Here is a 14690-nt window from a genome sequence, read left to right as displayed (position 1 = left end):
ACAATTTCCTGTTCAGCTGCGTGGTTTTAACTCCAGACTTTACCTTGGTGCTCACTGATGTTTTCAAACAGATTTCTGACCTTAATAGTGACTGAAAGTGTAACTGTTGGTTCAGTAGACCGTGAACAAAACGCTAAGTCGGGTGTCTTTCAAGTGATTGACGAAAGCTGAAGAGATGATAGGAAACAAAGTGATGAAAGGATCTGAAAAGGCATTTATAAATAGAATAAAAAAAAAAATAATAATCCTGCTTACAGCTTTTCTGGATTCAGAGGCAGAAGCAGCTAAGCCAGATCTCTTAACTAAATGTTAACAGTGAAGCTTTATCCAGAAAAATGCTGTTTCTCTGGAAGCAGCTGGTGAACATCTCCAGTCGCGGGCCGGTCTTTGCAGCGAGCTGCTTTTCATCACCGTGGGCCCGTCGGGTTCTGCTGGGCCGTAGAATTCCTTGGGATGTGCTGAAGAGCTGAAATCAGGCCCAAGGCCGGTGCTCACAGGCAGGTTTGGTGAAAGAGAAACCAAGAGGGGCCAGGAGAGCTCCTCCAGAGAGGAGGGCTGCTGGGGAATTCCACGTAAAGCCGAAATTTTACAGCAGACAGTGTTCACCACCCAGCCAGAGCGGCTTCTCGGCAGCTTTTGCCGCTTCTCCCAGGGCTTTTCTTTCTGGGCCGGGGTTAGCTGTCTTTTCGCTAGTCACAGCAAGCAGCATGGCTTGGTGGTTAAAGCTTTGAGCTTAAAAATTTGAAGTAAGACCCTGTTACCCGTTTGTTGTGCCACGTGGTTTAGCTCGACGCCCGCTGCCCCAGCGCGAGCCGGGTTTGGCTGCCGTCGGCGCGTCCGTCGGTGCCTGGCTCCTCGCCCCGATGTGGTACCAGGGGATGTTGCTGTTCTTGGGCGCGGGCACCGATTTCAGACAAGTCCCATTCCTGGTTCCTTTCCCACGTTTTTTTCTTTTTAACTTAATTTTGACTGAGCTTATTTTGTTCTCTCCTTTCCCCTGGCGTGAAGGCTTTTAAAACAGAAAAATAAAATGGGATTCCAATTTCACTGTGAAAAGCTGTACCTTGTAATTATAACAGAAAACAAAATTCCCAGTTTCTTCCTGTGTTACCAGCCTTTGCTGCTGGTTGTATAATTTGAAGCACATTATTGATTTCTCTCTGTGCACTGTTCTGGTTATCTGTGAGATGAGAAGTGCCTCGTACTAGTGATACTTGCGGTGTGTAATACGAGAAACTTCTTGAAATTCTTGGAGGTAGAGAGATAAGTATTAATAGCTGTCATTAATTAACTCTTCCCTTCAGGGGGGATCTTCAGCTAGTAAATAACTGCTGACCCAAACCAGAAATGGGGTAAGGAGGTAAGGATATACTTTCTCCTACAGTTGGATGAGCAACTCCAGCAACCTTTTTCTCCCCAATGTATTTTGCATCTTCTTCTGTCAACGGCTGAAGTATTCAAAAGAATGTTTTGTAAGTAATTTGGGGCTTGTGGTTTTTCAAGTGTGCATTTCATTATTTAAAACTTGTGGTTTTAAATTGAGCTACTGGATGCTCTTTCCTTTCCTACTGGACTGATGGCAGTTCCGGGATTTTTTTAGTACAGATACAAAGATTTTGAGTCCACTTCCTTTTGGTAAATATTTTCTAAGAACTGCCAGTGCTTTCTTTTCATCCCTCGTACGTCATGAGCTCGCTGGCAGGAGGCATGCAGGGAGCGCTCAGATACAAGGAGAGCCAAGTCGTGCGGGTGGTGAGCGGGTTGGCAGTATTCCCCCCCCGGAGCCGTCATGCGCGCACGGTTGGGAGCGCAGAGGCAGGAGAGCCACGCTGGGTGCCCTCTGGTGCGTCCTGACCGTGTGAAAACCTGCCCAGGCGAGAGGCATTAAGTACGAGTCGGCCACAGGACGGTGGTTCCGCTGCGGGCGCGGGGTGATATTTCAGTGGCTCGCGCTCTGCTGTCGTCTTGACGTCTGCAGAGCTTCTCCAGTGGGTTTGAGCAGCTCCGAGCTCCTCACGAGAACGTATTACTGAAGGTGCATTAATATTTGAAGGTTACGGGTGCTGCCTTGCCAGAAGGGCTGTCCTTGCAGGTGCGGCACACCGAGCGGCTTCTCGGCGAAGCGTCTTCCACCGTACACGCGCTTTGCTGTAGGCAAACAGCGGTGGGGCGTCGCGGGTGTCGGGGCACGGTGCCCCGATGCCTCCAGCGCCGGGTGAATCACGCCGGAGGGGAGGGACGGAGGCACAATAGGCAAGTGAAGTGGAAAGTGAAGTGGAAATTCCACCTCTCCCCCCCCCCCCCGAGACGCGATGCTGAATGAGTTAGTGTGGTTAATGATTCACCGTTCTTGGCCAGGGGATTGTCTGCCGCAGTGCGTGCGGGGGGAGGACGCGCCGAAGGAACGGACGTGTCGGGGAGGTTGGTCAGAAATACAGATTTCTGGGCCTTCTGAAAACCGTTCCCAGTGGGCAGGAGCGCGTCCGGAGCCGCCCTGCGGCGAGGCTGGCAGGCGCTCCCGGGAGCCGTGCTCTGCTTGTTCCCCTCCCAGGGCTGCGGCGCAGCCCCTTCACTGGCAGGGGAGCGAGATTTCGGGGAGGCGCGTCCCCTGCGGGGGTCAGAGGGGTGTCAGAGCACAGCCTGCCTTGCTCCCCTCCAGAGCCCTGGCTGCCGGAGCAGAAGCTCCCTTCACGTTGCTGGCAGATTTTCTCTCCGAGCGGTAAACGGGGAGAGGAGCGCAGGAGGATTTGAGTGGGCTCCAAGCTCTGCGCGTCATGCCCCGTCAGCTGCTGCAGAGAAACAAAAATGCTAAAACGGTTTGCCACTCCAGTGCCCCTCAAGTAGCTGATTTAATAGAGGTAGAGGCTTATTTAATAGAGATAAATACCTTGGAGATCCTTTAAAAACTGTTCCTCATCCCTTTCACTGTAATGTGAATCTGCAGTTGGCACTTTGCTAATAGTGGAGTGCTTCAGAGCATGCATTAGGAAATGTCTACAATCTCTAATGTGTAGAGGATTTTTTTTTTTTTTTTTTTAGTCTGCTAAATCTCATTTTATTGAACCTTTTGGCTTTATCTCTTCCTGCGTCTGCTGGTTTTAAGCTCTGCCCCTTATGTAGGTCACACTTCCACATTTTATGCTTGAGCCGCTGTCTTGAAGCGGTATCGCTTGTAAAATGAAAAAACTACAACCTTTATAGAAATAGGACTTTATTTTTGCAGTAGTGGTAGTAGTAATTTCCCCTTGCTTAATCCCAGTTTGGTTGAGTATTGCTTGATTACTGCTCATCTTCAGCGTTTTGAAGTTCTGGTATGTGATAGGATTGTTCCTATGCCAGTACCCTAAGCTAATTTTAAGATAAAATTGTTGCATATCATGTCAGGAAGGCAAAAAATGGGCAACCAACCCTGTGCTCAAACACAGAGGAGCTTCTCGGCTTATGGGTGCCTTCAGAAAAACTGCGGTGATGTTTATTTTTAAATCTCCCAAGATTTAAGAGAAAAAAATCTCTGCAATCTCCTTGGTCCAGGTAGGAGGGTGTTCCCCAACAAGCACCATTGTGGGAGCTGGCGTCATGACACGCTTTGAGTTTATGAAGAAACAAAAAATTAAGTTGATTTGGTTTCTGTTCGGTGGTGATTTTAGCTTGACCGTGGTTGGTTTGAATATAAAACATAGTCCTTTGCGCGACTACAACAGGTTTGACAGCCTTTCTCTCACGGAAGGAATACTTGCCCAGTGTTAGCGCTTGAGACCTCATGTGAAGCCACTCAGTGTGTAGTAAGTCTGATCCAGCTTCAGGTGTCTCAGAAGAGGTTTTTTAATATTAATCACTTCATTAGTGCAAAGAGAATCATGCAGGCATGTGGTGCTCGAAGGAAGATGGCCAAATTACTCTTGGAGAGGTTGAGGCTCCTGTCAAGCCGCAGCTCCCAGGCAGGGAATTTCTCAGTTCCCAGCTTTCCTGATCCTCTCAAACACAGCGGCGGTGTTCCAGTTTTTACATTTTTATTCCCTGATCAACCTTAATATTGCCAGGGAATAACATCCCTCATAACTCTGAATATCTTCTCCTTTTGCTACGAAGCCTTCTGTGTCTCGGGGCTGCGGTTTATCTCCAGTTTCTTGTTTTGGCAAGGTTCAGCCCCTGCCACCGTTCTGCCCCCAGCACTTTGAGTTGCCCTGTATCTGCTGCTGCTAGCCTGCCTTTGCTTCTGCATGCTTCTAGCTGCAATTGTTTCTTTTTTTGGGAGGGGGGGGGGGGGAGGGTGTTGAAAATATAGGTTAAAAATTAAAATACCTACTCAAGCCAGATTTCTTAAGAGCATAATAACGCTATCCTGATGTACCGAGTGGCTGCTCTTCTTGTGCGATACCCTTTCAGAGCACAACACTGGAGTCAAAGCGTGGGAGGAGTGGGAGGATGGGGGTGTGGGAGGAAGCAGTGCACCTCTCACGTGGGTGAGCCAGTCGAGATCCGGACACAGTTTCCGGTGGTGGAGCTCGGTGTGCCAGCTCCGTTGCTCTGTTTTCCAGCAAACTTGACTTTTCATGAGTTAGGTGTCGAGTGTGTGTATGTACTGGGTCAGCCCGGAGGTTCGCGTCGTTGTCTTTGATCTGGCAGATAGCAGGTGCTTTGTGAATACGATAAGAACTGGGGTAAATGCAGCTCGATCCTTCCACAGTCACACTCCTCGAGCATTTTGGTGCTCAGTGCTGAGGGGCTGCTTTGAACTGGTGTCCTGGGTTGAGTGAGTGCTGGAGTGTTTTTGGTGGCAGGGGAGGGGGCTATCGGGGCGGCCCCCTGTGAGAAGCTTCTCGAAGCTCCCCCAGCTCCACGTCAGCTCCACTTCTGTTTGGGAAATTGAGCCCATCAGCTGCACCTCTGCGATAACGTATTTAAGAAGGGACGTGGTGACGGGCAGTGGGACTTGTGAGGAGGAGTTGCTGCAGCTGCGTGAACACCAAGGTCAGTGGGGGAACGGAGGAAGAAAGGAGGGGGGAGGTGTGCCGGAGCAGAGACCCCCCTGTATCCTGTGGGGAGACGGCAGGGCGGCCCCCCCCCGCCACCCATGGAGATCTACGGTGGAGCAGACACTGATTTATGGCCTGTGGTTTCCGCTGGGATGATCAAGGTGCTGTGCCCGAAGAAGGCCGGGATCTCATGGGAAAAGGCAGCCCCGCTGCTGTAATTCAGCGCTGGGAGGATTGCAGCATGCGGGGGTGTCCCACGCCGGAGCAGCTCGGGAAGGGCTGCAGCCATGGGAGGGAATCCAGTCGGAGAGAGGCGGTGACCCACACCAGAGCAGTGTAAGGAAATGCTGTGGCCCATGGGAGGAACTCATGTCAGAGTTTGTGGAGGACTGTCTCCTGTGAGAGGGGGACCACGATGGAGCAGGAGGAACAAGTTCCAGAAGCTCCCCCCACCAAAGATGAAGGAAGTGGCAGCGCTGCCTGCACCCCCCATTCCCTGCCCCTGCGCCACTGGGGGAGGAGGTAGAGATATCGGGAGCAGAGCTGAGCCCGGGAAGAAGGGAGGGGTGGGGGGAAGGTGTTCTCAAGATGTGGCAATGCTTCTCACTGTCCTACTCTGTTATGTGTTGTTAGTGTCTGTAATAAATGTATGTTCTTTTTTTCTTCCCCTAACGAGTCTGCCTTTTGCTCATGACCATAAAGGGGGATTTTTCCCCATCCCAGTCCTATCTTGAACCCCAAGCCTGGCTCTCTGTCCCTTCTCATTGCCCGAAGAGAAGGGGGAGAGAGCGGCTGCATGGTGGTTGGCTGCCAACCAGGCCCAAACCACGACAGCTGGTGTGTTCACAGCCACCAGTTGACCCTCACCCTCTGCAAATCTGCATTCGCGAGTTCCACGGTGAAACTGAGTCCTGTGAAAGCAGGTTTTTAAACCTGCAGCGTAAGAATTGCAGGGGCCACCTTTAATTCTGTTTTCAAGGCAATGAAGGCTTCCTGTTTGCTTTTCCCATACCTCTTATGATCTTAGCCGTGTAGTAAGCCATCATCCCTTCCCCCGTACAGACTTTCTCTCGAGTACTCTGATGGGCATTAGTTGTAAGCCTGAGTCACTACACCGAGTCCGCTTCTCTATTAAATATGATTTTGAGTGCACTGGAATACTTCAGACGAAGCAGGAATATGCAGCCTGCCAGTACAGTACGGCAGAGGCTCAGATTCCCCCTTTGCCTACGAAAGAAAACCAACCTGCAGTGGTCTGGGCTCTCAGGAATACACTGTATTTGCAAAAGCAGAGGCTGAAGGTGCAAGCTGCTCTTGGAGGACTTCTTGCACAGGTAAATGGAGCAGAAGAATATTAAATTTTTCCTGGAAACTAACTACTTTGAGTTGAAGTTGTCAGCACACTTCGTGAGTGAAGAGAACAGGGTATCAGTTGGGGAAGTGGCCAGATAAATCCCCTGTTCTTCTGTGTCGACGTGAGATTGCTGGCGATACAGGATTTTTTTTTTTTTTTTTTTTTTCATGTTTGTTTGTTTAGTATTTCACCCAGAGCTTCCAGCAACTGGAATTCAAGCTGCTGTGACGCTACTGCCACGGGTCATCACGTACCATTGGGCACCTGAGAAGTTCCCACATCTGTCTCCTGCAAATCAGGGCGAATCCTAATTCCTGGAGCTTGACCAGCTGCCCTTGTGCAGCTGCATATTCCAGCCGGCTGATCTGTTTGGGCTGAGATCGTGAATACCCCCCAGCTGGTTTTCTGCAGTTTCCTGGAAGCTCAGCACTAGCACAGGACCGATTACAGAGAGCCTGCAGATGGGCTCTGTGCACACCTAGCACACAGAGAGCCTGCAGATGGGCTCTGTGCACACCTAGCACACAGAGAGCCTGCAGTTTGCACACCTAGCACACAGAGAGCCTGCAGTTTGCACACCTAGCACACAGCCTGCAGTTTGCACACCTAGCACACAGAGAGCCTGCAGTTTGCACACCTAGCACACAGAGAGCCTGCAGTTTACACACCTAGCACACAGAGAGCCTGCAGATGGGCTCTGTGCACACCTAGCACACAGAGAGCCTGCAGATGGGCTCTTTGCACACCTAGCACACAGAGAGCCTGCAGATGGGCTCTGTGCACACCTAGCACACAGAGAGCCTCCAGTTTGCACACCTAGCACACAGAGAGCCTGCAGTTTGCACACCTAGCAGCGTTTTGTCTCTCAACAGCGCCGATCCTGTGGCTCCCGACCCACTTCTCGAGATAATCGCTTACGGTGTCTTTAAGCCTCAGCCCGCGCCGGGCTGTTGCTTTCGGTGACAGTGTTCTCATGTTGCCTGCCATGCCCTCCCTGCCCGCTCCTCATCTCGGAGTGAGCTGCACCAGAGCAGGTGCACGGATGCCAGCAGCAGGACATTCGTGCCACGTCTGCTTAAACCTTCTGTTACCTGCGCATTGTCGGTCGATACGCTGGAGGGCAGGGCTGCCGTTCAGGAGGGCTGAGGCGGGCTGGAGGGACGGGCTGGCAGAAGCCTTGTGAAATTCAGCAAGGGCAAATGCAAAATCCTGTACCTGGGGGGGGGGCTAACCCTGAGCAGCAGCTCTGCAGAAACGGCCCCCCGGGGGTCCTGGTGGGCAGCGAGCCCAGCGTGAGTCGGTGGAGACCGGCAGCGTCCCAGGCTGTACGAACGGGAGCCACGGGCAGCAGGTTGAGGGATGTGGTTGTCCACTGCTCGGCAGTTGTTAGACCAGATCTGGAGGATTGGAGCCCCCCAGTACAAGAAAGGCACCAGTTAAACCGGAGTGAGTTCAGCAGAGGGCTGCCCAAGGTGGTCCAAGGGCCTGAGCACTTTCCCCATGGGGAGCACTGCGCCTGTTGAGCCCGGAGAGACGGCTTTGGAGGGACCTGCCAGCAACTGTACCTGGAGGAGGTCATCAAGAAGACAGAGACGGGCTTTTCTGTAAGAGAAAGTGAGAGACACGGGCTGGAACATGAGAGGTTTCGATTTCCAGTCAAAAAGAGGTCAAGGACTGACACAGGTTGTACAGGGAGGTGGTGCAGTCTCCGTTCCTGGCGCTTGTGGAGAGCAGGCAAGTCTTGACAAAGCCTTGAGCAGCCCAGTGTGACCTCAGAGCTGACCCTGCTTTGAGAGGAGCCTGGACCAGAGACCTCCTGACATCCCTTCCAACCCAAGTTATTCTGTGACAGAGATAACACTTCGGTCCTCCCACTCGTGAGGGGAAGGCCCACTGAGGAGCACCTCGTCTGCGAGAGGGAAACCGGTCACCGGAGCTCTTGTCTTACAGGACTCGGTCACCTCGAGTTACCCACAAAGGCTTGCCACGCAGTTTTAGGAACCGTTCCACCTTTTCTTTAGGCCGTTGAGCGGAGGCGTAAGGATTCCACAGGGCTTCTTCAAAACCACCTATTCACCATCACCAAAGCAGAAAATACTGCGTTAGCAGTGGGGACAAAAGAAGGGATTAAAGGCTCAACCGTACACAGCTTTTCTGGTTGGCTGCTGCTCTTTAATACACAGCGATGGAAATGCCACGACAGGCGCTGCAGGCTGCTGATCAGCGACGGAGTGCGGCCAGGGCTAAATTTTCAGAGTTCTTCTTTCCTTTGTAAACATTTGAGGAATCTGATGGTTTCTGTGGAGCTTCGTATCAGCTGCTTGCAGGTGTGCTAGTCTTGCTCCCGTGGTGGAGCGGCGGCAGGCTGGCACGTGGACCTCTTGCTTGCGTGACCAGGAGCTCCTGTGTTACGGTTTCATGGTTTGATGCTTCAGAGTCGCCGTGAATTTCAGGCGGTTCAGCACCTCAGCCACAGATCTCCAGGGCTGTAGGAAGCCAGTGGGCCGTGGTGGGTTGGAGTCTTTTGTGCTGGCACTGCTAGTGGCTCCAGTTTCGGAAGCAAGTCCTCCCTCATACCGTCGTCCTGCCTTGCCTTTCGGCAAGGACAGCCTGTCTTTCTCAAAGAGCAGGTTATTGGCTTAAAGTCCCCTGGAACTACAGGCAGAGACCAGCAGTGAGAGCTAGATGAGCTGCCAAGTGCTTGAGATACCAAAGACGAGCATCTTCTGGGGGGACGTGGCTGAGCAGGGCGGACGTGTGTGGTTAGCGAAGGCACCAAACTTCGGGGAGGTGGAGGAACCCCCTGGACTTGTGTTTCCTCTTTTTTCACGATTGCTCAGCCGGGGGGAGTGCTCTCCAGCGAGCCCCTCAAGCTTCCTGCAGAAGGGCGCTGGAGGGGAAGGATTTGAGGTGGCTGGTGGACTTCACCGCTGCGAGAGGGTGAGACGCAGCCCTCAGGCACTGAGCAGCCACCGCTCTCAAAGAGCAGGGTTTGCTTCTGGTCACCAGGGTTATTTTAAAGTGCAGATCATTATTCTTTTGGGTCATAAATTCCCAAGCATCCAGGCGCAGGCCAGCCCACCGTTTGCTGCGCCGTCTCCCGTCCAGGCTGTGCTGACTTGCTGGTGGGCCCGTGTGGTCCCACCTCTGCCTGAGGATGCTCGTGAAGAGCTGGAACCTGCCCGTTTCAGGCAGCAGCTGGTGAGCCAGCGCAATTTCCTGGCATCCTGGAAAACAGAAGTAACAGAGACCAATAAAACACTGCTCAAAGCTCTTGTTGCGAAGGTGAGCACAAGTAAGAGTTAATAAATAGTGTTTGTGCCGAGGTATTGACTCGGTCCCAAATCCAGAGCTCCCCCTTTCTTGGCTTTAACCGCCGGTGTGGCTGTGATGCTTTTTAAGTATGTTCAGAGCCTTTTTTTGGTTCGAGGGTTCTGTCATCACACTTTGTTTCACATAATTGCCTGGGGTTTGGGGCGGAATGAGCCCATGGGAAGGAAGCCTTTGCAATCCATGCCTAATAGCTGCTTTTCTAACTAAAATGCTGTACCTTTATGTAAGTGTGTAAAAGTAAATGTAACTGGATTATGCAAAATAATCTCTTCAAATGAGATTTTAAAGCATCGGTCAGCAAGTTGTAGGTGTCTGAAGCTGGGCGAGTCCAGCAGTTCCTTTATATAGCTGAAAAATAAAGGCCTCTTACAGAGCTGATAGGTAAGGAAGCCTTACTGGAACCCTCCCTCACGTCAGAATAGGGGGCTTAATAGTAGAAGCGTCCGTACAGTGCAATTTTTAACTGTGTGATTCCAGTTCTCCCGTTAAATTAATCCATCAGGCTGTGTGGCTGTTCTCCTTCATCAAGTGCTCTTACTTGGTTGCCTCATTATTCTAGTGCAGTTTGTTTCCTGCGCCTTCGTTTAGATGGCTGTCAAATGCCTTTTCGGTCGGGGTTCGCTGTTTGACTGTGAGTGTGACCTTCTTGGGCTGATGTTTTTGAGAGATGACAAGTGCCCCCGTGGCTCTTCCTGAAGGGACTGTGTTGGCTGGGGGGGTAAAAAGGCATTTCCTTCGGTGCTTGGAGCATGTTTGGAGTTGGCTCTCGTGCATACACAAGACTTGTTTTGTTTTTTTTCTCACTGCTTGGAAAACAACTAGACTCTGGTTTTGTCCTTCTGATGCCTTCCTTGTTTCACACGAGTCTCCCAATCTCTCGCAGGTCAGATGCCGGGGCCCGGGTCGATGATACCGGGACAGCCCTTGCCGGGCCGGATGATGCCAAGTGTGTCAGCCAACATCCACCCAGCCGGCAGCGGTGCCCCCCCGCCCGGCATGTCGCCCATGTCAGGAAATCTCATTGGACCTCGCGTTCCTCTGGCAGCTCCAAATGGCATGTGTAAGTGGATCTCCAGCAGAAAACGCTCCAAATAAACCTGGTGTGATAAAGGGCTTGTAGTGGAAACCCCTTTATCTGCTGCAGGAAAAATAGGATCTGTGCGTGCTGGCAGTCAAAGGCTAGTGCCAGAGGTGTGCGCGAAGCTTTAAGTGCTTGTCTCCCCCCTAGGCATCCAAACATCCTCCATTCTCCTTTATTTTATTTATAACATCCCTTATTTTATTCACCATGACACTGAGTCTCTGGGGTCATCATCAAAAACCTCTCCTGACGTAGCCTGGAAGAATGCGCAGTAGAGGTTCAGGAATTAACTTACAGCTAAATCTTTAAATAGTGGGGGTCAGAATACAATCCATTTCAGTACCTTACAGAAAAATTAGCACTGTGAAATTAAAAAGAGGAAGTCCTAATTAGGCAGAAGCAAAAGGTATATCAGGAATGTTCCTTACATGGCATAAATACCTATACCTCTGAAAATGAAGTTGATTTATGCCAGCCAAAAAAAAAAAAAAATATATAAAACTGGCTGAAATCAGTAGCCCCTGTGTGGGTGTTACTTGAACGAGCGTGAGACTGTGGCCAAACCCAGAAAGCAAAAGAAAAGCTGGCCGGGCTGGTGCAGGCTGCTCTGGCGTGAATTCCTCAGTAAATTCCTCAGTGTAACTTGCAGCCTGGGACAAGCTGCTGGTCTGCTTCAGCGCTGCAGCCGTAACCCCAGAAATGTTATTTGGCGCAGCTAGCACCAGCGAGGCAGGAATTGTGATTGTTTGTAGGATCTCTCTGGAAAAAATAATTGGGAAAAGCCATCCCATTTTGGCTTCAGCTGAAGGGAGTTGCTGGGGAGTACTGACTCATCGGTGTTAACCAGCGTGAGCATGAACTACTCCATTCTGATGCTATTTTAGTTCAGACATTTGCTCTTTATTCGTCTGGTGCTCTAGCTTCCCTTAGTTTTCCTTCCCTTTTTCTGAGTCTCTACCTCTGGGAATATCTTATGTCAGGCTATATTCCTGCTTGCTCTCTTCCCTTCTCTTAATTTCTTTTTTTTTTTTTCCCCTCCCCTACTAAACAAGTCAGTCGTGTTCCATTAACATCTCTCGGTGCCTGAAAGCTGGCCTTTTGTATCCTTCATTTCTTTCCTCCTACTTGCTGCATCTGTGGATTCCTCTACTTTAACCTACATACACTGTTCAGAGCTGAAGTGCAGGCTCTGTTTATGTAAAGTCCATTGTTCCAGCTATTTTAAGTAGAAAAGAGCCATAATCTAAAGGCCGGAGCCCAGAGCTGGGAGATGAGAAATGCTAATTCCTGCTCTGAAAGTTGCTCGACGTGAACTTTGCCAGCTGCTGTGAAGAACAGGGGAGTTTTCCCCTCTCTGACAGAGTCCGCACAGCGCGTAGTGGGGGGAGAGCAGGGCAACACGTGCAGCGGAGCTTCACCTGAAGCCTGAGAGGGGGAACCCGCGGCCGCCTCTGCGGGCCGGTCCCGTGGGCGTCTGGACATCTGAGCCTTGCCTTCCTTCTCCGCGTTCAGCCCTTCCTGGTGTCCTGCTCACTGTTTCTCCACCGGTTTTTTTGGTTTTTTTTTTTTTTTTTTTTGCAGATCCCCCTCCCGCACAGCCGCCTCCGCCAGCAGAAGGGGTGACCCCCCCTCCGGCAGGAGCCCCCCCGGCCCCAGCCGCTCCCTAAGCAGCCAAGGAAGAAGGAACTTCTACAGCAACACCGTGGTGACCAAAAATGAATTCCTCAGTTACCTTCTGTTCCCTTGGGAGGTTTCCACCTCCCGTCGCTCCGCCCCGGTTGTGTGTGCGTGCATATCCATACACATATACACAGCGTGGGGTATTTTTTCCCCCCCCTCCTCTCCCCACCACTCGTGACCTGGCAGTACTTGGCATTCCTCGGGGAAAGCTTTAGGTCAGAGATGCCAGTGGTGCCTCCGTGTTGCTGGTGGGAAGTCCTTCGCGCTTTGGCCTGCTTGCCTTTCAGAGCGCGCTCGACTCTGGTTTCGTTCATCTTGGTGTTTTGAGCTTTGGGTTCTCCTGAAGAGAGTGTAAAAAAAAAAAAAAAAAAAGAAAAAAAAAAAAAGAAAAACAAACAAACAAAAAAACACCCAAGCTTTTGAAGTGGAGGCATTAGCTGAGCTTTGGGATGTAGCACATGCCCACTCCACCCGTGATTTAATGTTTTGGGTTCTCCAGGCAGGGCAAAGCATCACGGTCGGATGCCAAACCAGTGTTTTGAGCAGAGAAGGAAAATAAGGGCGCGCTGTAGCACAGAAGGTGCAGGAGTGCCAGCTGTATTCATCCCACACAGATAGTCCCGGGGCTGCCTCGCTAACTTATTAAAGAAAATACTGATCCAGTGCGAATGAAGCCAGGAGTGAATCAATTGGAATAAAACCACTCAATGGTAGGAGTTTTCTTGCTCCAGTTTTTAACTTCCTTTTGCCTTTGAAGGTGGTAGTTGAGCCTTCCCTCCGAGTAGTTTGGTACAGTAGCCAACTGAGGAATAAAACCATGATTTTTAGTCCCTCTTTTTGGAGCATATCCTTTTTACTTTTTCAAATGAGGAGAAGAGAGAGTTAAAAAAAAAAAAAAAAAAAAAAAAAAAAAAAAAGTAGATAGCGAAGAAGTGTTAGCTATGGGATTGGGTTGGGATGGCTGGGATGCCAATGCCAGAACTACCTCCTGCGGCCAGCCGGGGTGGGCAGGGTCAGCGGCCGTGCTGCGCGTCCCCGGGACAGCTCACCCATCCCCTCCCGCTCGCGGAGCCAGACCTCGGCGCTGCCAGAACCGCTGGCCCGCTCCTCGGGGGGGGGCTGCAAAAAAAAATCCTTTGGCGACTGTGGTTGGGGTGCTCTGCCCTTTCCCTGGCTCCTCGCCGAGGGTCTGAAGATGGTTTTGCTTCTTCAAAGGGTGGCTCTCAGCGACCGAGCGCGAGGCGGGGCTCTGAGGCTTGACCAGAGGGAGATCTCCCAAATAATCTGAAACCTCCGGAAGAGTTTGTACCACTTTAAAAAAAGAAAAAAAAAAAATTTTTTTTTTTGCTTTGAAGAGCACTCAGGTGATTGACTCGTTGATGTTCACGGTCGAACTCCCCGGGTCCTGGGAGTACATGAGTGTGGAGTAACCACTTTGGGCTGCCCGCGCCTCCGCCGCGCGCTCGGGCTGCGGCCGCGTTCCCTCCCGTGCGCAGGGACGGCGCTCGCGGCCGTCGGGCTCTCAGAACCCCCAGTGCCTGCCTGCCTGCCACCTCCCGCAAAGGAAATTCATCCCCACTGTTCCCTTTTCCCTCCAGGGTCTTTGGGGCGAGCATGGGATTTTCTGGTTCAGACCATAGTCCAGTTTAGAATAACCTCAGGTTGTTTTTAGCGTGATCAACTTCAAATATAAAGGATCCAGATGGAGACTATTTTTTACTGTACTAGTGATAATCCTGCAGAGTACCTGAATTCTTGACACTGTTGTGTTTCTGTATAAATAATACACGTGCTGACTTTTTCATCTGATCCTATGTATAGGGCCGGTTTTATTCCTGCAACACAGCCACCCAATTTTGTGAAATAAAACAAAAAAAATGCGTTTTTTTTGTACAAAGCTTGTGCCAGTTTGTCTGGAGTCTCCTTTCCCTCCCTGTGTGCTGTGGATGAGCCGAGAATTGTTAATGTGATACGGGTCTATTTTAGGGCTGCTTCTTAATTACGGTGGGGTGAATGCAAAGGCTGAGCCCGTTACCCAGCCGGGTGGGAGGCACCGGAGCGGCGCAGGTAAGCGCAGGCCCGATCCGCCGCTTCGCCGGACGCCGTGTCAGACCCGGAAAGCCGAACGGTTGTGGACAAAGTGAAACAGCATTCGAGGCCCGAGGGGGTTATTTCTGTCCGAGTCCTGCTTTCCCGCCGTCTCGCGGCGCTAGCTCGGGCTCCTGTTCCCAGTTGAATCACGCCCTTGGAAGAAGTGCTCTGAAGG

General features: G+C 51.2%; 1 protein-coding gene across 2 annotated transcripts in view; it reads left to right on the top strand.

Annotated features, from left to right (window-relative positions):
- The window catches only part of SMARCC1 (SWI/SNF related, matrix associated, actin dependent regulator of chromatin subfamily c member 1), a 95213-nt gene extending 80892 nt beyond the window's left edge, over positions 1–14321 (top strand). For both annotated transcript variants that reach the window (XM_042801677.1, XM_042801676.1), the window contains exons 27-28: positions 10547–10723; positions 12326–14321. In XM_042801677.1, the coding sequence (XP_042657611.1) occupies positions 10547–10723; positions 12326–12411 (263 nt within the window). In that variant the 3' untranslated portion in view covers positions 12412–14321. The remainder of the gene's footprint in view (positions 1–10546; positions 10724–12325) is intronic.
- Positions 14322–14690: the final 369 nt, after the last annotated feature.

Source organism: Tyto alba, unplaced genomic scaffold (genome assembly GCF_018691265.1).
Source record: "Tyto alba isolate M040663 unplaced genomic scaffold, T.alba_DEE_v4.0 Super-Scaffold_38, whole genome shotgun sequence".
NCBI classification, from domain to species: domain Eukaryota; kingdom Metazoa; phylum Chordata; class Aves; order Strigiformes; family Tytonidae; genus Tyto; species Tyto alba.
The sequence above is the reverse complement of the archived record's forward strand: the minus strand, read 5'-3'. Positions and strand labels throughout refer to the sequence as shown.